Source organism: Bidens hawaiensis, unplaced genomic scaffold (genome assembly GCF_021521415.1).
Source record: "Bidens hawaiensis isolate Kalapana, Puna unplaced genomic scaffold, B.hawaiensis_p1.1 tig00050843_1, whole genome shotgun sequence".
In the NCBI taxonomy this organism is placed as follows: domain Eukaryota; kingdom Viridiplantae; phylum Streptophyta; class Magnoliopsida; order Asterales; family Asteraceae; genus Bidens; species Bidens hawaiensis.
The window spans coordinates 28,188-55,227 of record NW_027499127.1 but is presented as its reverse complement, the minus strand read 5'-3'; the positions used below and the strand labels follow the sequence as shown (position 1 = coordinate 55,227).

The following is a 27,040-nucleotide window of genomic DNA, read 5'->3' as shown; positions in this document are numbered from 1 at the left end:
TATGGATTGAATTTTAGACTCCACTTGAGAACCCCCAAGTATTCCTACCACTGAGCCACAAGTTTTGTTTTAGCTACCTTTTTGTGTTATTTTTGTTTAGTATTTCAATGTTAATAATAACTGATTAAAAGAATAGCAGGTATCTGTAAGCAAACCTTTCTAATATTCGTTAAAGTTGTTCGTTAACATTCGATGTTAACAGACATTCGATAAGTTGTCCGTTAACATTCGTTAATCTTTGTTAAAGGTTTTTCTTATATTTTTATAATAACACTTCTAATCTTATCATATAGACAAGGTATTTTTTTTACCGTCACCGAACTACTATGATATCAGTTTCGGGATTTTGTACTGCAACCGAGTCTTTTGAGCGTGCTTGTATCGGTAAACTCAACAAAATATAATTATGCATTTCGACTACCCATCGATAGTGAAGATTAGGCGTGTGTATATATTTAGTGTTTTATGTTTACGTTTACCAAACAACTATAGAAAATTAAAAATGTTTACTAAAACTGGAGTTATGTTAAAACCAAAGTTTTATTGTATTAGCAGAATTTAATTGCACATTTCGACTCCCTACAACGGTGAAAACTAGATTTTTAGATTTTATTATTGTATATTACATTGATGTTTATTAAATAACTTTTTGACGAGATGAGTACCACTCATGACATAACATCCCAACATGACATGTTTATTAAACAAGTTAGATATGACAACCTAAAATCTGATTATTTTAATGTTATGTTTCTGGAATTGCAAACACTTGTATTAAACGTTAACAAATTCTTAAACTTATATGGTTTTTAGAGTTGGATAAAAGTTTGTGACTTGCACTAAAACTTGTTTACTAATTTATTTTTTATGGTTTTCAACCTAAACTTAAGTTTTAACACAATTTATTGTAAGCCAATTACACAAAAAGTGTATGAACGTATCCGTATACCTATAGAATAGATAACCGGCAATTCGTTTTCATATGACCTAATTTTGCTGTCATAAAATCCTATCATATTTTTAACCAAGGCACATTCATATTGGAAATTCCCCAAAATCGATACATGTTCACCAAGTCGTGACTAAGGTTGTTCACAAGCCAATCTAGCATTAACTCAGGCTCGAGCTCAAAACTATACAAGTCAATTCGGCTTGGCTCAAACCTAACCGGCCAAGCTAAAAACAGCTCTAACTCGGCTCAGTTACAACTCCAACTAGTTTGTGGCTAGACAAGCCGACTTGTTCTAAACAAATCAATAAAGAATAAATACATTTTGTTTGATACACTTGACTCTTTATTATTTTCATCTACATTCACTCGACATACGATAAAAACTATGTACACTTTTCAGGCTATTTTTGGGTCAAGAAGTTGTACATTGTTATGCTAGTAAAAAACTAAAAAAATTAAACTCACATATAACACAAATAAACTTAATATAACAAATTTGAAGAAAAACCCAAACTGTAACATCCATGTACCAAAATAAGTTAGGATGATTGTTAAATTAAGCCGGTTAATCTTCATTCACTTCTATTTGTTTAAATAATCTTGATAGGAACTACATTACATCAGTTTGACTATATTTGGTCAAAACCACAAAGTAAAATCCAGAAATATTACATATCAAATAAACTCAACATCACAAACGGAAATGCATCGGGTAGTCATTGAAGCCTCTCAACAGGTCACCACCAGATTTGTCTGCAGCCACTGTAAGACCGCGCAGATTTGTTCCCTGCGTTTTATCAATCATCACATTTTATTTAGTAACATGGAAACTAAACCTGAGTATTGAATTTGCAATTACGGACACACAAAAACTATGAAAAAGTTACTGCAATGACGAGTTAAGTTTTGTCTTTTTTTTATTATTTTTTTTCTGTATCATTCTTTTTCACTGTTTGGTCACTTCAAAATGTATCAATATTCAAGAAATTGATCGAAAATACCAAATACCCATTAAATTTTGAAGATCTGTTAGTGATAAACATAATATTTTTTTGATTATCTGAATGCTAAATTGCCAAATTTGAACAATCAGTCACGGATTAGTTGAGATTTGAAAATAAATTGACCTATTTACCCCTTCTCTGATCCTAATTGAGACACTTTTACTAAAATTGTTTCTCCTTTTTCCACCATAATATCTTGTTTGGTCATTTTATGGACTCATTCCTTAAAAATCTAGAAAATTTACAAACCAACCAAACATATTATTATGTAACTGTTGTCCGTTACAACTTCAAAGAGCCAGGCATCCAAACACTAACCATTTTTATAAAAAAAACTAAACACTCCTAACCACGATGTGAAATAAATAAAGCAAGAGAATAAAGATTACTAGTTAGTGACACGTGCCTTAAGGTTCTTAGATTTGATAACCGAAAAAACACGCGCAGATCAGTTTGCAACTTCTGCAGCAGAGTCTTTCGCCTTTGTTGCCTCAACCAACTTTCGCTTCTTTGGTGTAGGGTCCACATTATTCTTCTCATTTTGAGTTTCTTTTTCCTTTTCTTTTCCTTTGCCCTTTTCCGCCCTTTTCTCTTTTCCTTTTTCAGATTGTAATTCACCATTGGGAGCAAACAATGGCGGTTCTCTACCGCTTAGCTTACAAAACACTTTTTCAACCGTTTCGTTTATTTCCCTCCCTAATCCATTACCGTCCAAAATTAACTCCCAAACGGATTTAGAAGCCTTTTCAAGCACAGGGGTCCTGCATTACATCAAAACCAATACAGAATATAATTTCAAACAATAATATATTAAAAAACAAGATTAACGAGTCTTCAAATGAATTGTGACCAGTTAATAAAATCTTACTCGAGTTCTTGGCGAAGAGCATCAAAAAGCTCCCTTTTAGTTTGTTTCTCAGCTCCTGGTGTGTTGAGAACCTTGCTCTGTTCTACCATTTTTATAGTGGTACTCTTTAAATCTTCCTATGAAAGAATACCAATTTTGAGATTATAAAACTGAATAAAGAGAGAAAATGATAACCATGTTTGAACTTTGAACGTTGTTACCAAAAAGACACTCATACTTGTAAAAGTAATCACTAAGGCCAATTGTTGTGGAGGGGTAAGGAGAAGCAAACCTACCCCCCCCCCCCCCCCGGCCGTCACTCCTTTAACGCCCAACAAGGCTCAAACATGTGAGTCCCACCCTATTTCAGCCAATCATTTATTTTTGTAATATTAAGTGACGTGGTGCTTTAACTAACCAAACCACAACACATAATAAGTAACCAAGTTTCATTTTTTTTCCATTTAGACCACTTTATTTTAAAAATTAAACATTTATAAAAACCTTTCACAACTACATAACAATATTGAAACCTTAGTGGATTTTATAGTAAGAAACTCGGTTACAATAAGACCCTTTAACACTGAATTAAACTTCAAGATCGAAAACACGAGTGAAAATCACTTTTCACCAACAAAGTGAACAAAACAAATTCTTTACTGTATATTGCAGCTCAATTAATATCATTGTTCCAAATAACATTCTCTCAGTTTTTAAAGTTTTAATCTTTCAAAGCTGTTGTAACAGACACACTAGCAAGACTGAATATTATTATCATATAACACAAACCCTAATAATATAAAAAAGGAAAGTAATTAGAAAACCCACGTTAGCTTTGAGCTGATTAATGATCTTCAATCTCAAGGTGTCAATTGTGCCGTCGTTCATCAACGACTCCAATACATCTTCCGGAGTAATCACTGAAGATGATGATGATTCCATCTAAACCCCTAAAATATTTCAAGCCTGCAATTTATTAAATTTACTGAAATCGAAAACTAGGGTTTTGGAATTGAAATTGAAGAAGGTGAGATACCTGCAGATTCGGAACAGCGACGATGGAATTGTACGAGGTTTGAATTTTGGTACGAGGATCCGATGAATGAATGAAGCAGCTGTTTGTTCTTACAAAGCGACTTGCGTCTCTCCCTCTTGGTCTACGATTATTACTTCGTATTTAAACTTGAAAATGCATCTAATTTACGTAGATTTTGTGATTTTTTTTTTAATTTTTATTTTGGGTAGGGGCGTTACGCGGGTTAACTTGGGTTTACAGGCATCACCTCGAGTTCGGGGTTTGTGTTGGGGGCTCAGTAAGGAAAGACGAAAGAGAGAGAAAGACGTGTGGGATCAGAGAGGGACGGAACTTGACTAATGAAATTTTTTTTTATTAAACCGTTGGATATTTTTATAATACAAAAACATCCGATCATTTAATAAATGGTCTGACCGAACGGATAGTTGACAGATGGCTTGATTTCATTGATTAACAGTTCAACGGATAAGATTTGTAAAAGGACGAACCGACGATTTTATGATGGATATTTTGGGGATTTTTAAATTCTTTGGTTGTTTTAAAAAAGAGTGAGAGTTAAAATGGACATTTTGAAAATTTTCATACTTTAATTATACATATAAATTTATTATTTATTCTTTAGTAAATACATTTATATGAAATAAATCTATACATTTAGACTATGATTTAATGGTATTTGTTATTCTGTTTTAAATCGAATATCAAATAGTGGTTCTTTAAGTTTGATCATTTAGCTAAATCTAATTACGAATATTGTCAATTTTAGTCCACACATACCAATCCAATAACATAAATTTTTGAACATTCAGTCGAGAACAAAAAAACAACCGAATTGGAATATGAGTTTCTAGATTTTGTTTTTGTTTTTGTTTTATTTTTCGATTTCATCCAACAAAAAATATTCAAAGCGTAGAAACATAATCGAAATGAGACCCCCTCCCCCCTTTTCCCAACTCAAATTCCTTGATCTACCTAATTTTATTAAATTCTATTAAAATATTTAACATACGTAACAAAATATTAGCTAAATCTTTTTAGCTAATGATTTGTTTGACCATCTAATGCTGAACCATTAAAAGATATAACTTATTAAAATGTAACATCTGAATGGTTAACAACAAATTTTAAATTATAACTAGAAAATAAATTTTGGTGATATTGTGATAAGAATATGTTTTAATATTAGAATAAGCTTACAGGTAGAGCCGTGTTGTCATAAGAAGATTGGTGGATGCTTAAAATCTAATTAAGGTTTTAGTAGTTTTTATTTGTGGTGTTTTGTAATTTGGCCTACGGGTTGGGATATAGCAACTCGGTATGCTCAGCCCGATTATTTGTTTGTTTCGAGCTTTGTCTCGTAATAAATTTACGTTTTATTGATTGTTCAAGAATATATTCAAAAATAGTAAAAGAAAAGAAGAAGACTAGAAAAGGCAAAACAAAGACCAAAAACCGGTGTCAAAAAAACAAAACCATCAAAGCAAATCAGTTAAACAGCAACAATACCAGAAACCGCCGCCACACAGTTGACTGACACTTGTAAATACTCTATGGGACCAACCACCTTATTAATAATAAACATCAAACCCCCCACTTTTATCATCATCCATACGGTACATCAATCAATTAATCAAACACATACACACTCTATATCTATCCAGCAGTTGAGCAAAAATCAATGGCAACGAATGAACGGAGGATACTTGTAGCAGTCGACGAAGGAGAAGAGAGCGAGTGCTTACGCTCTCTCCTGGTGCCTCAAAAACGTTGTCACCGAGAATAATTCTAAAGATACCCTCGTACTTCTCTATGTTAAACCACCGCATGTTGTCTACACGGGTCTCGATGGAACAGGTACAACACAGACCATACATATATGAGATTTATTAATTAATTAGTAATTGATTCAGTGATCGAAGAGTAGTTAAAGTTACATGATGTTGTGTTTGTCAGGATACTTGTTTTCTCAAGAGATAATTGCGACGATGGATAAGTACAAGAACGAGGTGGCTGAAACCGTGACTGAGAAAGCCAAGAAGCTTTGCCAAGATCTTCAACATGTGAGTTTTTTTTTCTTTTTTTTTTTATACTGCTAGAAAAGTATGTGTAAAATACGTTTAGCATTTTCTTTAAATGGAAAATTGGATTTAAATAATCCTAATTATGGACTATAATAGTCCCAACTAACGGGGTGACGGTTGAATGTCTTATATTTTAACATATGTGTTTCAAAACGAGCCGTGACTAATAGAAGCTTAACTGTGCTAGTCTTTGGTCGCCGGAGAACTAAACATTTTCGTCTGAAAACTCTTTGTAACCTTAGATTTGACCTTTAGAAACATTTTTCTAGTAAAAACCCCAATTATTAAGGTTTCCAGAACCCTAGAACCACCGTTGGAGTTAGCGGTTGTAGAAAAAGATGGTCACCCCAGCTCTGTGATGGTGATTGGCGGTGGTTTGAGGCAAATCCGGCGAGCATCCAACCACTTATACGGAGAACTAAGGCTCTGACGACGAGGGCGAATGACTGTTTATTTTTCTGATCGGTTGAGAATGAGAGAAATCCCTAACACGCAAGGTTTCCAGCGACGGTGGTGGTGGTGCTCATCGATGGTATTCAAGTGGTGGTGGTGTTCAGTTCAGTTTTCTGTCAAAAAAAGGTTGGCATTTCCGACAAAAACGCTTTTCTGGCAACTTGAGACTAACGGAGTTAAGCTTTCATTAGTCGCGACTCGTTGAGAACAAATATGTTAAAAGATGTGATCCTTAGCAGCTAACCCGTTAGATGAGACTATTATTTGTCAACACTCGATGGTTGAGATTAATTAATTTTTGGACAGCGGAGATATTATAAGAAACAAATTTTTGGCAACTTGCTAAAAATCAAAAAGAACAATTTACACCAAGAGGGAGGGGTCTTTTACAATTTGTGACTCATCACAATAAACATTCAAATTTCTAATTTGCTTAAACCCATTACGCACCCTGACACGCGCATTTCAAAACAAAGTTTCTTTCTCTCTTTTGCTTTTGATGATGATGCTTTGGTGAATCTGATTCGATAAATTGGGTTGGTGTGTGCAGGTGAAGGTGGAGACGAGAGTGGAGATCGGTGATCCAAGGGATGTGATCTGCAATGTGGCAGAAAAGATGAGTGTTGACATGGTGGTGTTGGGCAGCCATGGGTACGGTTTGATCAAGAGGGCGTTTCTTGGGAGTGTCAGCAATCACTGTGCGCAAAACTGCAAGTGTCCGGTCTTGATCGTCAAGAGGCCCAAGAACGTTGCTGCAACTTCCACCAGCACTTGAGGTTGAAGATGGTGTTATAGTTAATGAATTGAGTCTGATAGTTATTGACTTATTTCTTGTCTAGTTAATGGTTGATCTTACTGAATTGTTTGTTTTTATGGGCTTTATAGTTATGGCATGAACTGCAAATTGCAATGTATATTTGTAATGAAAAGGTATGAATGTTGGTGAAAACATATAAAATAGATTTAACTATTGAAACATAAAAATTAAGGGGTTGTTTGGGATTCCTTATTTTGCCTTCTTATATAACTTTTAATTAAGTTAATAAGTTACAAAAGTGTAACTTATGAGACTTTTTCTCTCACAATATAAGCAATCCCAAACATCTTATCACTTTTCAAAAAGTTTATAAGTTTTAAGTTGGTGAAAATAAGCAATCCCAAACACCCACTAAAGCAAAAAATAATAACATAATTATACTTTTACGCAGTTCTTTGAGCGGTCCGACACAATATACATACGTGGCAAGTTTTAGTTTCAAGTCTTCTCATTCTAACATAACCCGACTTGTATTGGAATATATATGGCTGACCACCAAGGACAAGGAAGTTGATCACACCCTTTTAATTCCTTAAGTATCGAAATCACAATGAGACTGAATGAATTCATGCACACCCAACTTTATTTCATACTACTTTGGGCAACTCAACTTGAGCTAATATATAGACTTGGAATGGGCTGGAACGCTTAATTGGGCTGGTTCGGTTAGGTTTTAAAACTGGTTTGATAGTGAAATACCCAAACCGCTATACGAACCATTTAAGAACTGGTTTGGCAGAAACGCTCAGCTGGACCCAACTTATTATGTACATGTGTTCAAAACTGAAATCAATGGGGTTTACACATAATTTTTATGGGTCACGATAATGGTGTGGCAAGTATGATTGTCAAACAGGGAATCAAGAGGAGAAAAAAGAAAGACGGTCACTTCATCCTTTCCGGATCAAGTGCAATCGCATGTAGTGTTTCATGGCCGGGTCAAACCCGGTTAGCACGTAACATGTATGTTTTATTCAATTATTCCCCCCTTCTACAATTGTTATGAGATTAATACTCTCTCATTAAAGTTAGTTAAAGCTTTTTTTTTTTTCAGTATTAATAACTATTTCCGCCTTTTGAAACAATTTGTGATTTTTTTAAAACTGGTGTAACAATTGAATTTTAATAGTTAAATTTAATGATATTTGAAAATTTTAAACAATTTAATGTTTAAATATAAAGTTAAGTACATTTTTATTTTTTAGTACCTAAAGTTTGCTCAAATTCTTGTTTTTAGTCGATTAGTTTTATAAATTGCTAGATATTATTGATGATGTTTGTTTCTACTATTTATCTAGTTAAGACAATTTTTAGGTGAGACAAGAATCCAAGATGAACAACTAAGCAAATATATTCATGTATAATTATTGGGTTCAGTAGTGATGTAAGGGTGAGTAGCAGTTTATGGGTTCAACTCGTGAATCCGTCCCACGAAACCCATATATAACACCGTAAGTTTTAATAAGGGTCTGGTTTTGATTGCTCGGTTTGTAAATATTCAGGTTAACATATTGCTCTCAAATTTTTAAATCGATTAGACATGACACAATATTACTTGGTAATTTGTAACTAACTAAACGAATAATGATAATTTCTTTTTATTTTTAAAAAGGGTGAGATCAGTAGATATGGCTTCCACAATCATCATGGAGTAGATCCTTGTTACAAAGGAAACGCTCTGATTCAATCATTCGAAGGAGCCCCATATGCCGCGGCTCCGCCGCCACCTGTGCATATAATAGTGGATCGGTATTATATGAGGATCGATAAATCATTGAGCATTAAATAGTTGATGTGAATTACATTATCATCCCCTGGGCATTTTCCTCTTTAGCTTCCTTATCTTTCTTTTTTGTAACTCTTCTCTTATCCTTCACCATAAACATCAATATCCTTTTTAACTTCTTCTATATCAGCCTATTATAATACAATGAGTTAATTGCAAATACGATCTATGTGGTGGAACCCAAAATGCAAGTTGTAATCCAATGGTGTCATTTTCGAAGATATAAGCCATGTGATGATCCTTTTATTTCACTTTTGGTTAACCGTTATGTGAAAAGACACTAATACTTTTACAATTGCAACCCTATGTTTTTAAATAAATGCAATTTGGACCATCACTTTGTTTAATGATTTCCCTAAAAAAAAATAATAACAAAACCATCCACCATAGGTTTCGAACCTATGCCTAGCCACACTAAGTACAACACTCAAAACCAACCGGACTAATATGACTATTGTTAAAAGTTTGATTATGTTTATTCAATTCATAACCCACCCACCACCAGCTTCTATCCCTCCCCAATATCATCATCTTCACCATTCAGATTTGAGATCAACTTTTATACGACTTGAATATTTTGATTCCAAGTGAAATGAAACCCTTGTTCATATAATATTTTGATTCCAAGTTTGAATTAGGGGTTTGCAAATGATGGATTCCACCGGCTATCACACCCTAACCTACAGTGAAATGGCAGGGCGCAATTGATTGCACAGTAGCTCACAAGACACTAAAGCCATAACAAAGATTATCCAAATAAATTGTTTATCTCTTCAACAACCTAAGGGACTGTTTTGCAAGTGCTGAACCATTAAGTGTTAAATGATTAAGAGGTCTGAATGATTAAGAGGCTCTGAGCCAATAAGTGCTAAACCAGTAAAGTGTTGTTTGGTTGGATCTCTGAATGACTATTCAAAATGACTATTTTACCCCTCTAAACTATTTCGTGCAGAACTCAACGAACTACCATAATACTTTTTTTTCATTGAAACCAATATATGTAAAAAAGAAAACAATGTACATAAAAGTTTCAAAGATACAAAAATTCAGAATACCACAAATATAAATGTTTAAAAAGGAACATAATATACAATAACTAAACCGGCGTCTTCATTCTTGCAAACCGAACGATGTCTTCATACTTGTGCAACGCCCAATCTTAAAAGACTTGATCATCTTGCCACTCGCATTCAAAACTTTACCTATAGTCGCCTCGTTTGTTTGCATGACTCGAACACTTTCATAAATTTCCTACACATTATCACCCTGAAAGATTAGTCATATCTAAGTGAGGACTCTTAATTATATTCAATTGTATGATTAATTAATTATATTCGTTTTGTGATCATCCACTTGGCTCGTTTACCTCAAAGCTTCGAAGCACCTATCTTGATAAAATGCCAACTTTCAATACTAGAACACACAAGAAGGATCTATATATCACCCAGCCATTGGTATTCTTCACTTATTGTTCATTTACTCATTTCAAGTTTCTTTATAAAAAAAAATATAGCATGGCATAGTTTAATCTTATAAAATCCCAATTTTAGTGTTGCACGTTCTGTGTAGCACCTGCTCCTTATGGATTTTGACACTCTTACGACCTGAATTACTTCAACATGATCAAAGGTAAAATATGGTAGACTCATAAAGCTTTTTAACCATATATAATACACATTTATCCGAGATACAATTGATTTTATATAAATTCGAGAAAACATGTCAGCAATGTAATTTTTGGCCATCAGCTTTGCTAAAATATGTAAAGCTCCAGAAGTCAACCATTTTACCCCACTTAATATCCAAATTAGCTTTTTATATCTTAATATGAAATGCAGTAAACTGAAATGGCTTTTTAACCATATAAGATACGCACTTATTAGATTTTTCTGCGATTTTATACAAAATTTTAAAGACAGACCAGTAACGAGATTAGATGCGCGTCAGCTTTGTTTTTGTTTTCAAATTCAATTCAAAACGCAGTTTTATACCCTTTCTAGTGACATCAATATCCATACTCCAGTTTACACTTATATAGGCTTTATTAAAACCACAACTCAACTGGGAATTACCACTTTTATGATTAAAGACACTACACCAACAAATAACAATACAATTTGGTTCATAATTCCTCATAACAACATTATATTAGTTATTCTAAGCATAAAGTTCAAACTCGTGCCCCAATTCCATCCCAAATATCATTTTAACTTAAATCCGAGTTTCAAAAATGATAAACATGAGTTGAATATAAATAATTTAATCCTATAGTCATAACTAAGCAACAATCAACAAGATTTCAAGGTTTTATTCTCTGATTTCAACTTCAAAATTATTTCTATAATATTATTACATCCAAGAATTAGGGTTTATGGAAAAATTCACACATTGTGTTCTACTAGCAGAGAAGAGAACGATTTCATAGCTTTAGAATTATCTTAATTTGACCATGCATCCATTCTGACCCGATTAAACTAAATCGATTGAACCAAACAATAAAAAAAATGGATTAAACATAATTTATTACGTAGAAATCGGAAATCGATTAAATCAATTGAGGATGGAATAGAAATCGACGGAATCAGAAATAGATATTGAACCTGGTTAGCTACATCGACGGAGCAAAAAAGAGACGTGGATTCGGGTCCGACAGAGGCGGTGGTCGATGGTGCGAAGGTGTAGAGAGCTGACGAAGATGGTGGCCGGTGAAGTAGAGAGCTGATGAAGATGGTGGTGAAGAAGAAGAGTGTTGTGTATGTTAGGGTATAAGGCCAAACGTACCGGGCGAGAATTTGGGCGAATTTGGGGCGATAAAGGGGATGAACACCGCCCCCCCCCCCCCCCGGCGATAATTGGGCGAAAAGGGGCGGGGCGGGAATAATTTGTCGCCTGCTCGCTTGAATTATAATAATATAATAATAATAATGTTACCGTTGGGGGTAACGGCTATATATATAAAAAAAATTAACTATATATATATATATATATATATAAACATACACCTTCTTCTCAATTTCATATTCATTTCATACACAATTCATACCCCAAATTCTTCAAAAAATTTAGCAAAATGAATCCTACAAACAACCCGAACCAACCGACACTCGTGGAAGTCGCCGCTACCATGAGATAAATCATCAAAAAACAAAAAAAATGTGTCAAGGAACTCAAAGATGCCATGAAAGAAACCAGCAAACAACACGAAAAGATTGACCAAATGTTGGAATTGAGGGAATTGAGTGAAAAATACGAATCCCTCAAAGCGGCCGGGTTACACGAAGAGGCCGCATTATTGCAACGACAACGAATTGAAAAAATGCGCAAATATTATGAATATTAGTATGTTATCCGGTTATGTTTTTTAATATTTTTAGTTATGTATTTTTTTTAATTTTAATGCATTATTAGTTATGTTTTTTAATTTTTTTGTATTTCTTTTTAAATTTAATGCATTTTTATTTAATTATTTAAATAAATTGGTTTTTATTTAATTAGTTTAGTTATAAAAAGAAAATAATAAAATAACACACTGTGGGCCCAACTTGTAGCCCATACATCATTACACCCCAAAAACAAATCTCCACTCCATGCTGATTGGGCGCCACGTGTCACAATTCGCCCCCAATTGTAGCCCCTCCACTACACATAGCCTAATGGGCATGTGCGAGATCTGAATGGTTCAGCCTTTTTTGAGGGTGAGAGCTACACTGAATCATTAAGATGTTTTATTTGAACCAACCAAACACACTCATGTCTGACCAATTCAGACATCTACATCTGAATGGTCCCATTAAGTGCCAAACAAACAGCCCTAAGTCCAACTAAATGTCTTCTCGAATTTCTAAAATCTTCAACTAACAAATGTGTAACATGCGTAAAAATAGAGTTTGATTAATTTAAAGTTGAGTGAGCGATACACAAGTTTAGATTCATTGTAAAACAAAACAATTCGTATGTGAATACGAGCAATTACAACATTAATGATATATAACAATTACCAAATAAAATTGATGTGGACCCTTTTGGTTTGGCACAAAGCTAGCTTACCGGGGTAATGTATGCATACTAGATGAGAATGAGGTGGCCCAACCGCCAAACAATAAAATAAACACATAACCATATAACATGTGATCGATGAGCAATATATTCATAAACACATAATATCGAATTGTGGTTGATGAGGTATAGATACAAACAAATAAACTTTGATATATATTGTACGCATGTTACCCCTAAAACATAAAAGATGGAAAAATGGGTGTTAATTACTCACCTTAGAAATATGGCGAGCAAAAGAAACTAAGGGGTCAGACTGATCTGACAAGAAACAACATATAAATTTAATGTATGAAAATATCATTAAAACCGAGAATAATCCGACTAGAATCGTATTAGAATGATTTACGGTTTATGAGTTATGACGAAAATAAGTTTTGAGCGAGTTGATGCAGGTCAGTATCCAAATAGTGAAACAGGGTTCGGGTCCATCACATGTAGAGTGTGAAAATTAACATAAAAGTATTCTGGACCGAAAACTAATTTTGACAAGAACATACATTAAGTGAAAAATCCCCAATTTTACATTAACAAAAACCCAAATGAATTTGATTAAACTGGACATGATAACCCCTCAATCCTTTAAAATTGAATGAGGGCATTTTATGCTATGATGAATTAGAACAACTTTGATGTACAAACTTTCCCGAAATTCATATTAGAACTAGGAGAAATTGAGAAAATGTAGAGCTTTGACTTTTGGAAGTCAACTGACGAACAACACTTGAGCTACGACTTGAATTCGTGAATGAGAGAGTGAATTGATTATTTAAAAGCAAAGAATGAATGATAAGGGACCTTGGTTAAGAATCAATTTATAACTTTATGTTTATCAGTAAATCACCAAACTGGTTTAAAACTCAAAATTAAGTAAGATAAACACTAAATCTTGATCAAAATCTTAAATTAGACGATAAGAATCGTAGATTAATGATAGAATTTGCTTATAAACAATCTAGATCTTTTGTATTTGAACTATAACATGATTTGGATAAATATTTGAAGATAAACGAGTAAAAAACGAGTTGAAACACAAACCAAAACAAAATTGATCTACTGCATGCACTAGGTCGCGTCTTGTGGCCTCTTAGGACACCCTGTCGCATGACGTGGCTTGGTGTTTCTGTAACATCTCAGATTTTCCGTATTTAAATTCGTGTTCGTTTACCCAGACTCGGGAATATTTTTTCGAATATTTCGTATTAATGAAAACTTTATTTATTAGTATTTAACTTGGTTTAACTAATTTTATATTTTAATAACTTTTAAACTTGTCAAATAATATTTAAAAACCTTTAAAATTGTTTAAAATGGCTAAAAATGATTTTTGGAACTTTGGGGACTAAAATGACAAAATGCAAACTGACCGGCCACCCCCTCCCTCCTTCGCCGCGTCGTGTGGAGATGAAGACCCAACCTGGTCGCGTTGCGCGACCGCTGAGCAGATTTGGTTTGTTAATTTGTTTCAAATACAAAATCATTCTTAATCAAGCCCAAAATTTATATCAAAATATTTATAAAAAAAAAAAGTTAAATAAGATTGTGTATGTTTAAATTTTTTAAGTTAAATAATATAAGTTATCACATAAAAATGTTACAAAAAGGAAAAAGAGAAAAAGAAAGTTACCAATAAAAATTTAAAACCACTCATTGGTGACACTTGTCAAACAACCCAACCTTGTGTTGTTGTTCAATCGGGTTGTGAGTTTTTATGATAAAAATAATTAAAAGGAAGATTTGTTGACCTGTTGTTGACCTCATTTGTTAATTAACTGGAGATTTATTATTATTATTATTATTATTATTATTATTAGTAGTAGTAATATTCATTCACACAAACGTAGTGACACACATACAGGCCCTGAGAGCTGAGCTGAGCTACTCGCGTTCCTTCCAGCGATGTCTGACGAGATGCTTTTCGAAATCCAGATGGAAATCATAAAACGCGTGTGTAAGGCCCTGTTCCCGGTGCCTCACTTTAACGTCGGATTTACTCATAAACACAGTTCTACAAATCAGAGTTTATTAAAACTTTCGCGGAATATAAAACTTTAACCGATTATTACAAAACATTAAATCATTTCTTTAAAACCAACTTAAAACATCATATTTTAAACATCGCTTCTTCCATCTTTAGATGTCAGCCGTTCAATCCATGCCATGTGTCATCCTCAAGCTAGTTCTTTAATCTGCTCACCTGCGTGCATATTAAAAGTCAGCTACGCTGAGTGAGTTCTAGTTAATCAAGAAACTTACCATACAACCACTTCATACAATATATATGTATCCGAAGACACATAATCCATTGTCTACCCTGTTCACCTTACCACTTAACCACTTAACTGCCCCTAACCACTTAGCCACTTGTTTATGGAAGCATATAGAGGCTTACCCCCTCATGCACTCACGTTATACCACTTAATAACGAAGGCACGTATAGGCTTGCCCTACCACGCACTAACGTTATGCCACTTAAATAACGAGGGCACGTATAGGCTTTCCCTATCACGCACTCACGTTATGCCACTTAGTAACGAAGGCACGTATAGGCTTTCCCTATCACGCACTCACGTTATACCACTAACACCCTTACTAGACTCTTGCCACTTCTAACACACTCTACCTCTACGTGTCTATACCACACTTCGTATCAGTTCATTATTTACATAATAAGAAAGTCACATCATAGCATTCATACACACTAAAAACCACTTGGCAATCACTATCCTTGGCGATACGTGCAATATCCGAAGATCGTTCACGTACCGACAAGTATTATAAAATAACTACCTCGTATAACATCTATAGCATACACTTACCACTTAAGGTAAGTGTATTCACACTTCACGTCGAGTATGCACAAAACCCCGAAACATAACAAGGAAATGGGGCTAGAAACTCACCTAAACTCGGTTACTTCTTCCGTTAATGGTTACTCCTTTGTTTGGCTGTGCACGACTAGCTGTATAACAATTATGCGTATCAATTAACTATCACTACCCATAACACGTTCCTGGTCTAATTATAACCCACAACGAACGGGGGTTCGGGGGCAGCGCCCCTGACAGCGGGGTCCTAGGGGCGGCAGCCCCTAGCAGGGTCCAAGGGGCAGAGCCCCTGGCTGAGGTCGAGCTGGGGAAAAATTTTATTTCTATTAACTGTCTTAACACATTTTCCATTAGGATTTTCATATTATTAACCAATTCGCTAACTCATTTGCTATAACGAATTAAACCTAATTCGTTATCTAATTCGTTATATAACATTCCTTAGTTCGTTATCCAGATTCGTCCCTTATTACCATCTGATTCGTTATCTCAGCATAGCGAATGAGCCAATAACGAATCTCCAGATTCGTTATCTTATTTAACGAATGAGCCTATAACGAATCACCAGATTCGTTATCTTATCTAACGAATTGGTGGTTAACGAATTAAGGGCTGATTCGTTATCAATTCACACGAATGAGTACCATTCGTTATGCATGTGTAACGAATTGATCCACCTTAACGAACTATCAACAGTTCTTATCGAGATCTTTGACTCTAGGGTCAAAGTCAAAATCGATAAGAACAAGAACAGTCAAACTATATCAGATCTGCGATTAAACGTTCATTTCTTAACGAAATATCATGATTTAGGTATCACTGGAATCGTCTAAGCAGCGCCTACAAACCCCAACCCATTAATCATCCAAACATTCGTGTTTAAGGGGTGCGATTTGGGCATATATAAACGGGTTTCTTTATGTTAACAATTAACCCATCAAACGTTAATCAATTTTCATAAGATTTGTTGCTTTGGACTCGTTTATAACATACTACAACAGATCTATGATCTCCCAAACCAAACCGAACCTATATGAACGATTTCTAAATATAAACGTACCTTAAACGAGTCGTTCTACAAACACGAGCTGGTCTTGATGTTGTTTAGGTTTGCTACGATGATCTAGCACCAACAAGCTCGGGTTTTCGCCTTCGGATCTAGACTCGGGTTATAGGATGATGTTTGTGTGTGTTTTTCAAGGTGTAGGCTATTGTGTAGAGATGTATGAAAATGGAAAGGATTAGGGTTTTAAGGAGTATTTATACTCCCTTAAGCCCATGGACCTAAGGCCCATCTTTCCTTTTTGGTCCATAATTAACTCTATCTAATTAGCCTACTTATCCTTTCATCCTTATTATTTTATTAATTATCTACTAGCTCAAGTAAACTTTTCCATCATAAATAAATAATTTATAATATTATTCTTAGAAATTTCGGGATGTTACAGCGTGAGTCCGGTGAGGTCGCTGGTTCGATTCAGATTGGTCTCTAAAGAGTGGAAACGTTTCATCGACAGCTCCGAGCTAATCATGCATCACAACATCAACTCGACCCAACCGTATTTTCTGCTGATAAGGTACAAATAGCCTAATTATTCTGTAACTCATTACGTGTCAATGGTTGATGATGATCCTTTATTCCCTGGTTGCACCGTCAACATCCCAACGCCTCCCAATGCTAACGACCTGTACATGCACGATTCTGCTCAAGGACTGGTGTGTTTGGCTAATAAATCTCCAGCTCTAGAGCATAAACTGATTGCTGTTTGGAATCCGTCCATTAGGAAATCCGTTGGTGTAGTGTTGCCTTCGATGTTGTATGTCGTTGGCGATGGAGTGTGCCCTAACACTAGTGACCTTAAGATACTCACGATGACATGCCAAAGCCAGAAGGCTTATGTTTTCACTTTAAGCACCCCGCGCTTGGAGAACCGTTCCAGTGATATCTCTAATGCGTGCTTTCATCGAAGCGACTTCAGTTTCAAAAGCACCTACGCGTTTGTTGACGACTAATAACATTGAATCCACTTTGTCGACTTCCCTAAGAGCTGGTTTAGCCAAATTTTCATTCTTCTTAATATACCCAAACATATCAAACAAGCAGTTTGTGTACCCTTTCATTCTTTCCAACTGTGATGACAACTCACCTTTGGACTTACACGACTGGATCTGATCCCCCACTTTCGTCATTGCTAACTCTAGCAAATTCAGATCCCAAATAATTTTCACCGCCGCTTCTATAAAACCGTTCGCCGGAGCCCCCTCGTTCTCCGAAGCACCCACAACCGGAGGCTCCTTGTTCAACGAAACCGGATCGTTCTCCGGATCGACCACAACCGAATGCTCCCAGTTCAGCGAAGCCATTGTAACATCTCGGATTTTTTCGTAATTGAATTCGTATTCGTTTACCCGACTCAGTAATATATTTTGAATCTTTCGTATTAATAAAAACTTGTATTATTAGTATTTAATTTGGTTTAACTAATGTTATATTTTAATAACTTTTAAACTTGTCAAACAATTCTTAGAAACCTTTAAAATTGCTTAAAATGGCTTAAAAATCATTTTTGAAACAATAGTGACCACAATTTACCAAAGCTTAAAGTCAGACCACCCCTCACATCTTCGTTCACCACCGGAGGCTTCTCCTAGTTCAACGGCGGCGGAATATTAAACCCTAAGTTACATGCAACTCCGTCAAATGAATCAATTAGCGAACGTGCCGTCACCAGAGTAGTCGCTTGGTTCACCATTACCTGAGCTCTATTCGCTGGAGCAGCGTTTCTAGCAACTCCTACTTCAAACGGTTGGATCTCATCATTTACGATTACAAGTTCAGGCTCCATCAGATATAAAAAATTATTTGACCGAAGATTGTATACCTTGATGTTGTTCACGGGTCCTCCAACAACATATATATAGATAATATGTTAATTTCGAGTCCACCCATTATAACAATAACCGACTTGCATTAGAATACATATAGACGACCACCGACTCCAACATACATGTATATGAAAATCCAAATCATGCTGTACATTGGAAACACAATATCATATTAGAAGGCAAAACAATGAAAAAAATCAAAGTTATTTGTAGACGAACAAACCAATCATTTAACCCAGTCAAGACAATTTTGTACCGACCGTACAACATTAATATATTAGTACCAGCATTCATTTTTCATGTTTTCAATATCAGTACTTTTTTATATTATTAGTGGTCCCACTACCGACCAGTTCCAAATCGATAAAACTAGTACGATATTCGGTTTCACTTTTACATTTTTCGGTACCGTACAAGTTCAGTATCAATCCCTAATTTAACTTTTTCCTAGCCTGACCAGTTACTATTGTTTTATTCGGCCTAATACTAGAAAATATAACATTTACATATATAGAAAAATTGTAATCTATCAAAGTAAACTATAAACTTAGTTTTCTTTTTGTTAGATTAAAATTACAAAGTACCATTAATCTACATATTCATCACAACTAAATTTTTTAAAACAAATTATAACCGGTGTGAGGCGTTGAAATTAAAACCGTGACTTAAGCTACAGTTGCCGGAACTATCTAAATTTGGAGAGTGCGGTAGCCAAAATACAAGAAGGTCGTCGTTTAAAAAGAAGCTATAATTGCCGGAATCAAAAGAAAAAAGATCTTGAGTGAATTGGAGGTCAATTGGTTACCAATCCAATTACATGATTTAGTATGAGACACCACCATCACCACTCTATGGGATCACCGGAAGACCACTACTACTATCTTACCCCACCATCAACCATTGTCTAAAGACCTTTCTTTACTTTCTCACTCACTCTACCTTTTTTTGTGTAATGATAATGAAATGGACGACAAGACGAAGGTTTTATATAGCGGAGCAGTAATAAACCTAAATGAATAATATTTTGAAGTCCGTTGTTACTTAAACTATTCTTTTTGTTATTATTACTGAAACTAATGACGCATGCAATAAGTATATAGGCCCAGGCCTAAGGGTATAACTTAATGTTCAGGGCGTTAAAGTTGAGTTGGCAAGGGTTAACGAGTGTTATACCACTTTCTTCATAGGTTAAGAGGCGTTAAATGCAAGGTGAGTCAAAGTGTTAACGAGCTTTAAAATCCTCTACACACACAAACAATAATTTAATAATCAATTTTACATTAAATAAAGATAAGTAAAAAGGGGTTATTAAGTAAGATTATTAAGTAAATAATAAAAAAGAAAAAAGTAAATAATATAAAGAAAAAAGGACTTATGTTGTTGTCAAATTAGTCAAAATCACTAATCATATCCGCCATTTGAAATGACGGATGTCAGGCTAACATCTTCTATTTCAAATGACGGATATCCATTAAAATTTACTTTTACACATAGGGTAACGGATGTCCTACTTTGGAAATTGTGACCTGCCAGTCAAACTAGCGGATCACCAAAGTTGACATCCGCCATTTGAAATGACAGAACACCCGGTTGTCGTTCACCTCACCAGACAAGATCTGACACTCTGACAGGTACATGTTTGTTGACATCCACCATTTAAAATGACGGATCTTCTATTTTTCTAATACATCTTTTCTTTCTCCTATTATCCATTTTATCCTTCATCTTCTTCCTATTTTAATATTTTTTTTCGTTTTTTGTGTGCAAAAGAATAATAAAAGATTTATTTGTGTTCTTTTATAGGCCTGATTTTCCAACAATCTCAACAATAATTACAAGATATGTGGAAATCTTTATAAGAAATATTCGTTCAATATATTGTCCAAGCAGCCACAGTCCCTTGTCTCGATCGCGCTTCCTAAATTCCATTATACCGAGATGCTTCGCCGTAATGCTTCCAGATCTGTCTCTGCATATCGTTCGCTTACTTATGCGGAGAACATGAGCAAAACAAGGCCTTGAATATTAGTAGCTTGTCCGCGTCCTGAACTGTACTTCATTGGCAACCGAAGTTATATTCCTACGCCAAGTCACGGTACCTGTTTTTATTTTTCTTTGCCTGTCTTATAATTATATTACTTGCCTGTTTAATTTTATGCATGTAGTAACATGCACTATACTTTTGGACTTCATTCAGTGTCATTTAATCAACAATGGCTCAAGACTCAATTGCTATTGATGCCCGAAGCTTCTTCAATATCGTTCACTAAAGTTGAAGGCAAGCACATAGTTATGCAAGATCCTGGAGTACATAAGCAGGTAGAAACTGACGTAGACCTAAGTATAGTTGTGAAGATTGATGGACTAGTAGAAGATGTGGTCGCAAGAATTGACGGTAACCATTTGCTCGTCCAAGGCCGCACCGCAGACGGAGTTACAACCTACCTGGCTGGCATGAATCTGCCCATGACCTGTGACAAGAAGAGGGGTTTTAAGTGGCTGATCAAGGGAGGTGGACTGCTATTAGTGACCCTTTACACACTCAAGTACAGACTGCTAATGTTCACTAACCTTGTCTCTACCGCCCTTCGCACCACCAACCAACTCCGGAAGCTCGAAGATCTTGATGCTTTCTCTGGTTTATATATTTATTTGTTTATTATTGTCTCTCTTTTTTTAATCAATAATTTAATATCAAGCAGAAGAAATCCCTCTATTATATATAATATATACGTCTTCATGATTGCAGACGCGTTGTTTGATCGCACATATCTACAACAGAACATTTTCCCATTAATAGCCTGCCCGGATGCGAGTTGCAGGTCCTTCACAAATTATAAGAAGACTGCTGAAGGCCTATATGTAAAAATGAGTAGCGGAGAATTCGAGCAGATAGAGTCAACTGGTGAAAGCCTATGCGTGTCCTTAAATATGACCGGATTCAAGACACAGAACTTCAAGTCCTCTTTTGAAAACAACACTATTTTTGTAATCGAAGGGAAATCAGAGACGGAGCACTATCTTGTGTGCTTTCATATACCAGAGGGCTACGAGACGGAGAATGGTATGATTAAGGAAGAGATTTACAAAGGAGTGTACAAAGCAACTCTTCCCAGCAAGCATAAGGAAGAGACTACTGGCAACTAGTTCTGTAAGGTTTGTGTGGGTTTTGGTCTTTTCAACAGATATATCTATTATATGTAAGAAGTACGCAGCTTTCCTATTTTGTTTGTGACAATCAAGCAGTTGATTTTGACAATAGGGGCCGAAAAATCTAATGGCAATAGGGAACACATGTTTTGTTAAACCAATACATTGTGTTGATTTTGACAATAATGACTGAAAGATCTAATGACACCCGACTTTATTGCAGGTATCTTGAATTAGTTTTGTTTGATCTGTTGGACCGCGTTGCATCAATCTGCAGTTTTAAGAATTGTTCATTTCTTATAGGCATTTCATTCATTCTAATGTGGATACAACTTTTGTTTTGACTCAGTTGGAACGTGTTGTATAAATCTGGCTTATTTGATTTCTTCGGGTCAAAACTCTTGTTTACTTTTACTATAAAGTCAACAGTTTCGACTTTTGTGTTTAAGAGCTAATAGGGTATTGGTACGCACAGCCAACGTGATTGCTAGAACACCCAAATATATTATGATTCTAACTGTCCATGGGTATGTTTGGCAAAACTAGCTGAAAGCGGCGGATAGCTGGAAGCGGGTAGCTGTAGCCTTTTAGATTATTTATGTGTTTGACAGAGTAGCTGGAGCTTTAAATAAAATATATAAAATGACCAAAATGGACATAACTAAAAAAACATAATACTAAATGTAATCACACACACACACACACACACACATATATATATATATATATATGTATGTATGTATATATATAAGTTCTGACAAATAAATAAAACATAGTCACTAACAAAGAGTCAAGACCATAATATACTACTATTAACTCATTAATGTCGTGCATTCCACATCAAAGTAGCAATATTGTTGCAAACCTGCTTCATCTCATTCGTTGTTCCTTCAGATAGACCATTCGCGTTTGTTTCATGGTTACTAATATCATCCAGTTCATCTCGTGGTATGTAGTTTGGATGTTGCTCCATTGTTGTAAACAAGATATCTTCTTGACAATTACGTATATAGTTATGCAGTACAAATGTAGTCATGATAACATCAATTTGTGTGTGCACGCTATACTTGGGCATTGTACCAAGTATCTTAAATCGTTTCTTCAAAATTCCAAAGGACCTCTCAATATAACTGCGTAAAGATGAATGTGAACGGTTGAAAGCTTCTTGCATATTATTCGGGGGCTCTCTTTGAAATTGAGATTGATGATATCTTGTCTTTGAATATGGAACAAGGTATCAATTTCTGCCCGGATATCCTTTATCAACCAAATAATATCTACCTGATAAAGGAGTTAAAAAACAAAAGGCGTTAGAAATTTATTAAAGAGTAAAATGAAACAATTCCAAATATATATATGTAAACAGTTCCAAATATTACCTTCAGGTGGGTGTGGGAAGTTGAATTTACTATTTTGGGTCGCGTTACTAAAAACACGTGTGTCATGTGCTGATCCCTCCCACCCAATTGATACGAATGTGAAACACATATCGAAATCACATGTTGCCATTACGTTGAAAGTTGGCACCCCTTTTCTACCAATATAAAGTAGTTGTTGACTCTCTGGGATGCAGGCCCCTATATGTGTACCGTCAATACATCCAATACAATCCTAAATATAATTTGAAATTAGTTAAGTAAAAGTACACAAGCATGAATGACATTAATCAATTTAATACCTTGAAATACGGCATGTATCTGTTGTCGTTCAATATTTGAGGTGGTACAAATTGAAAAGTTGTATCTTTTGGTCTTATAATGTCGCGTGCTAGACCTTGAAAACCTTTATCTCTACCAGCTATTGCCTCTAAAACTTAATGAAATGCTCTGCTAATACTTTCCCCAGAACGTTGAAAACGCTCCCCAACATCCCTGTTAGATAAACCCAATGCCAATGTATACAGAAATATCCCCACCTTCTCAAAAGTTGGCATTCTATCACTCGATTGCAATCCATAGTTTGATTCAAGCTCTCTACATAATTTCATAAACACGTTTGGATGCATTCTGAATGCATTTACACATCGTATAGGATTGCCATTTAAAACTTCCATTATCCAAGCCTGTCTCGTTTGTGATGATGTCATGCATGGTTCCTTGTATATATACTTATAAAAGTATGCAGCAACTAGATCACTTGTATAGGTTGAATCCAACAAAAAGTTATAACAATGCAATTTGTGCTTCTTCTTGCTTGTTTCATTATCCATAACAAACCTGGTAATAAATCAATATCATCTTAACATATAAACACATAAATAGCTAAAAGATAAACTCATAAATAGATTAACATATAAAGACGTAAATAATATTCTTGCATAAATACAAATTAAAATAAAAGAGATCAAATAACTTCCATAGTCACGGCAATAAAACATCAAGGTAAAAAAACAATAAATCAATCCAAGAGTAATAAAGTTTAAATAAATAGAAACAATAATGTCTTCATAACATGCCCTCAAAGAAAACTTTAGTCGGTGACCCTTTGCTTTCGTTGAAACCACGCTAACCTACTATGATCATGTCGCATGTTTATAAACATTTCTCTTTTCACGGGACCTTCAAATAAGTCCATTGCAAATAACCACAACTCCTCATCTTCTCTCATTAATCCTGCATCTACCATCTACTTAAGCACACCTATATCACATTCAATACTAAACTTAGTACTTTGACTAAGTTTGGAAGAATCTGATTCTAATATTTCTAGAGCATGTTGTTGATACATATTACTTTGAGTTAAATGGTCTTTAAGCATTGAAGCTCCCAATGAGTCTCTTCCTTTACGTTTCATCTTAACAGGTGTAGGCTTAGTGTTTACTTTAATAGGCTTCTTAATTTTTTTTGCCACCTCACTTGGGCTTGATGTTGATGCATTAGGTTGACTTACTTCATTCAAAAAGTCAGCGTAGAAATTGTTTCCTTGAGTTTCCAAGTTTTCTAGATTAGAAAGTGTATCACTGTATACATGATAAGCATTTGCATCATCACCTCCCTCAACATTGTCATCCTCAATATTCTCAACATGCACCTCACTGAATGTCGTTGGATCCATAGAGGGTGCCACACAATTTTCCCCACTAGCAACTGCATCTCCAAATAACTGATCCCACTCTTCTTGTAGTTGTATAGATGGTTGATTATTTTGAATTGCTAAAACTTTCGGGTTTTCCTACACAATATAATGGTGACTATTTATTTATCATTACTACTGGAATATTATACGGTATTTAAATTTTAAATGAGTTATATTTTTGTCACCTGAATTTTTAGTTTCCACCACTCATCTAAACAACTAAGTTGCTTGGTACTTTCATTCCAGCCTAAACCAGTCTCTCTGTTCTTAAGTGACTTCCAAAGGTTGTACACTTTTCTCATATGGTCATATTTGTTCTTCATAGCTTTGTCACTGACAAATTTATGATTTATAACCTTTTCAAACTCTGTCTGAAGAGAAACCCATTTGAATAATGAAGTTCGACCATGCTTCGTTATATATTTGTTTGTAGTTGTATAGATGGTTGATTATTTTGAATTGCTAAAACTTTCGGGTTTTCCTACACAATATAATGGTGACTATTTAGTTATCATTACTACTGGAATATTATACGGTATTTAAATTTTAAATGAGTTATATTTTTGTCACCTGAATTTTAGTTTCCACCACTCATCAGAACAACCAAGTTGCTTGGTACTTTCATTCCAGCCTAAACCAGTCTCTCCGTTCTTAAGTGACTTTCAAAGGTTGTACTCTTTTCTCATATGGTCATATTTGTTCTTCATAGCTTTGTCACTGACAAATTTATGATTTATAACCTTTTCAAACTCTGGCTGAAGAGAAACCCATTTGAATGATGAAGTTCGACCATGCTTCGTTATATATTTGTTTAAGAACCGACATAATTCTAATACCATTTCTTTTGTCCAATTTTCTCTTTTCCCTCTCTTTTTTGGAATCCATCTAGTAACCGTGAATACATATATACACAATTTAAAAATATAAAAAAAATAATTAAAATTACCTACAAAGATATGTTTTACACTGTACGGATGTTGTACAGTGTGCATAATTATTTGATTATCAAGTTTCATAAAAGTGTTGGTAAACTCATTCATGTTAATAACTTAATAACTTTCATTCATGTTAATAACTTTAATAACTTTCATTCATGCTCGAGCCGGCTCGGGAGCCTAAACGAGCCTGCTATTTATATATATATTTTTTTCTAAAATATCATCATCATCATCATCATCGTACTCAGTAGTTTTCAATATTAAGTAACACTAAGGCTTAGTGCAAACGAGCCTAGCCGAGCTCTATTTTCAAAGCTCGAGCTCGGCTCATGAATGGATTTTGAAGCTCAGGCTCGGCTCGTTTACTATTATAAATTATTTTTTTATATAATTATAGTTATTTTATATAATCTTTTCTATTATAATTTTATGTATAAAAGAATATATATATATTATTTATTTATTTTTATGTATTTTTTCATGACATTATATTTATTAATTAACAATTATTAAATTTATATTTTAGAAAAAATTAAACTCATATGGAAATGTCTCGCATAACTCACTCATGGTATGTGGTCATAATACTAGTTTAACCTATCAACCATTATATGTTTCTAATGGGCCGAAGCGGACTGCAGTTTCAGGTTAGACTTGAGCTTCAAAAGATGTAATTTTGATAACGGGCCGAAGCGGACTGCAGGTTCAGGTCAGACTTTCAGTTTTTCATGTTACTGGTCAGTTTGTGTTTTGTTACGGGTAAATAGTATTTAAGAATATTTGCAGTAGGATTGAATTACTGAATCTTTTTTTAAAGATTTGCAACTTAAACGGGCGGGCCTCGCTAATTTCGGGCCAAAATTCAAAGTTTTGGTCAAAAGAGACATTTCGGACAGATATGTTTTAATTATAAACGGGTCAGATTTGGCAGGTTATTTTGACAGCTCAATTCAGGTTTGTTTGCTAACAGGTTGCATACAAGGGTAGGTTGCATACAAGGGCAATTTGGGAATTTTTTAGATTACTTTGCATGTCACCCAACTACAACAAAAATATTTACCAGTTAAATTTTCCATGAGCTGTAGTTTGTTGAACCAGAAATTGTTTCCTTAATGTTGAATATTCTAATCA

The 27,040-nt window shown here is 34.7% G+C and overlaps 1 protein-coding gene and 2 pseudogenes across 2 annotated transcripts; 1 reads left to right on the top strand and 2 right to left on the bottom strand.

The window, feature by feature from the left end:
* Positions 1-1,431: 1,431 nt before the first annotated feature.
* Positions 1,432-3,968, bottom strand: LOC143598809 (uncharacterized). The gene is made up of 5 exons (XM_077076934.1): positions 3,840-3,968; positions 3,632-3,753; positions 2,825-2,940; positions 2,363-2,717; positions 1,432-1,739 (listed from the first exon to the last, which is right to left on the bottom strand). Exons 2-4 carry the CDS (start codon positions 3,743-3,745, stop codon positions 2,405-2,407), a joined length of 543 nt encoding a protein of 180 aa, XP_076933049.1. The 5' UTR covers positions 3,746-3,753; positions 3,840-3,968; the 3' UTR covers positions 1,432-1,739; positions 2,363-2,404.
* Positions 3,969-5,300: 1,332 nt separating this feature from the next.
* Positions 5,301-7,334, top strand: LOC143598804 (universal stress protein A-like protein; annotated as a pseudogene). Its single transcript, XR_013147182.1, has 3 exons — positions 5,301-5,693; positions 5,793-5,899; positions 6,924-7,334. The product of XR_013147182.1 is annotated as a universal stress protein A-like protein (transcript).
* Positions 7,335-24,353: 17,019 nt separating this feature from the next.
* Positions 24,354-25,822, bottom strand: LOC143598802 (uncharacterized; annotated as a pseudogene).
* Between the last annotated feature and the right edge of the window lie 1,218 nt (positions 25,823-27,040).

Coding starts and splice junctions, on each gene's coding strand:
- LOC143598809 (XM_077076934.1), bottom strand. CDS start 3,745: ATGGAATCATCATCATCTTCAGTGATTACTCCGGAAGATGTATTGGAG. Junction 2,941..3,631: donor TTAATCAGCTCAAAGCTAAC/GTGGGTTTTCTA, acceptor ATTCTTTCATAG/GAAGATTTAAAGAGTACCAC. Junction 2,718..2,824: donor GCTCTTCGCCAAGAACTCGA/GTAAGATTTTAT, acceptor GATGTAATGCAG/GACCCCTGTGCTTGAAAAGG.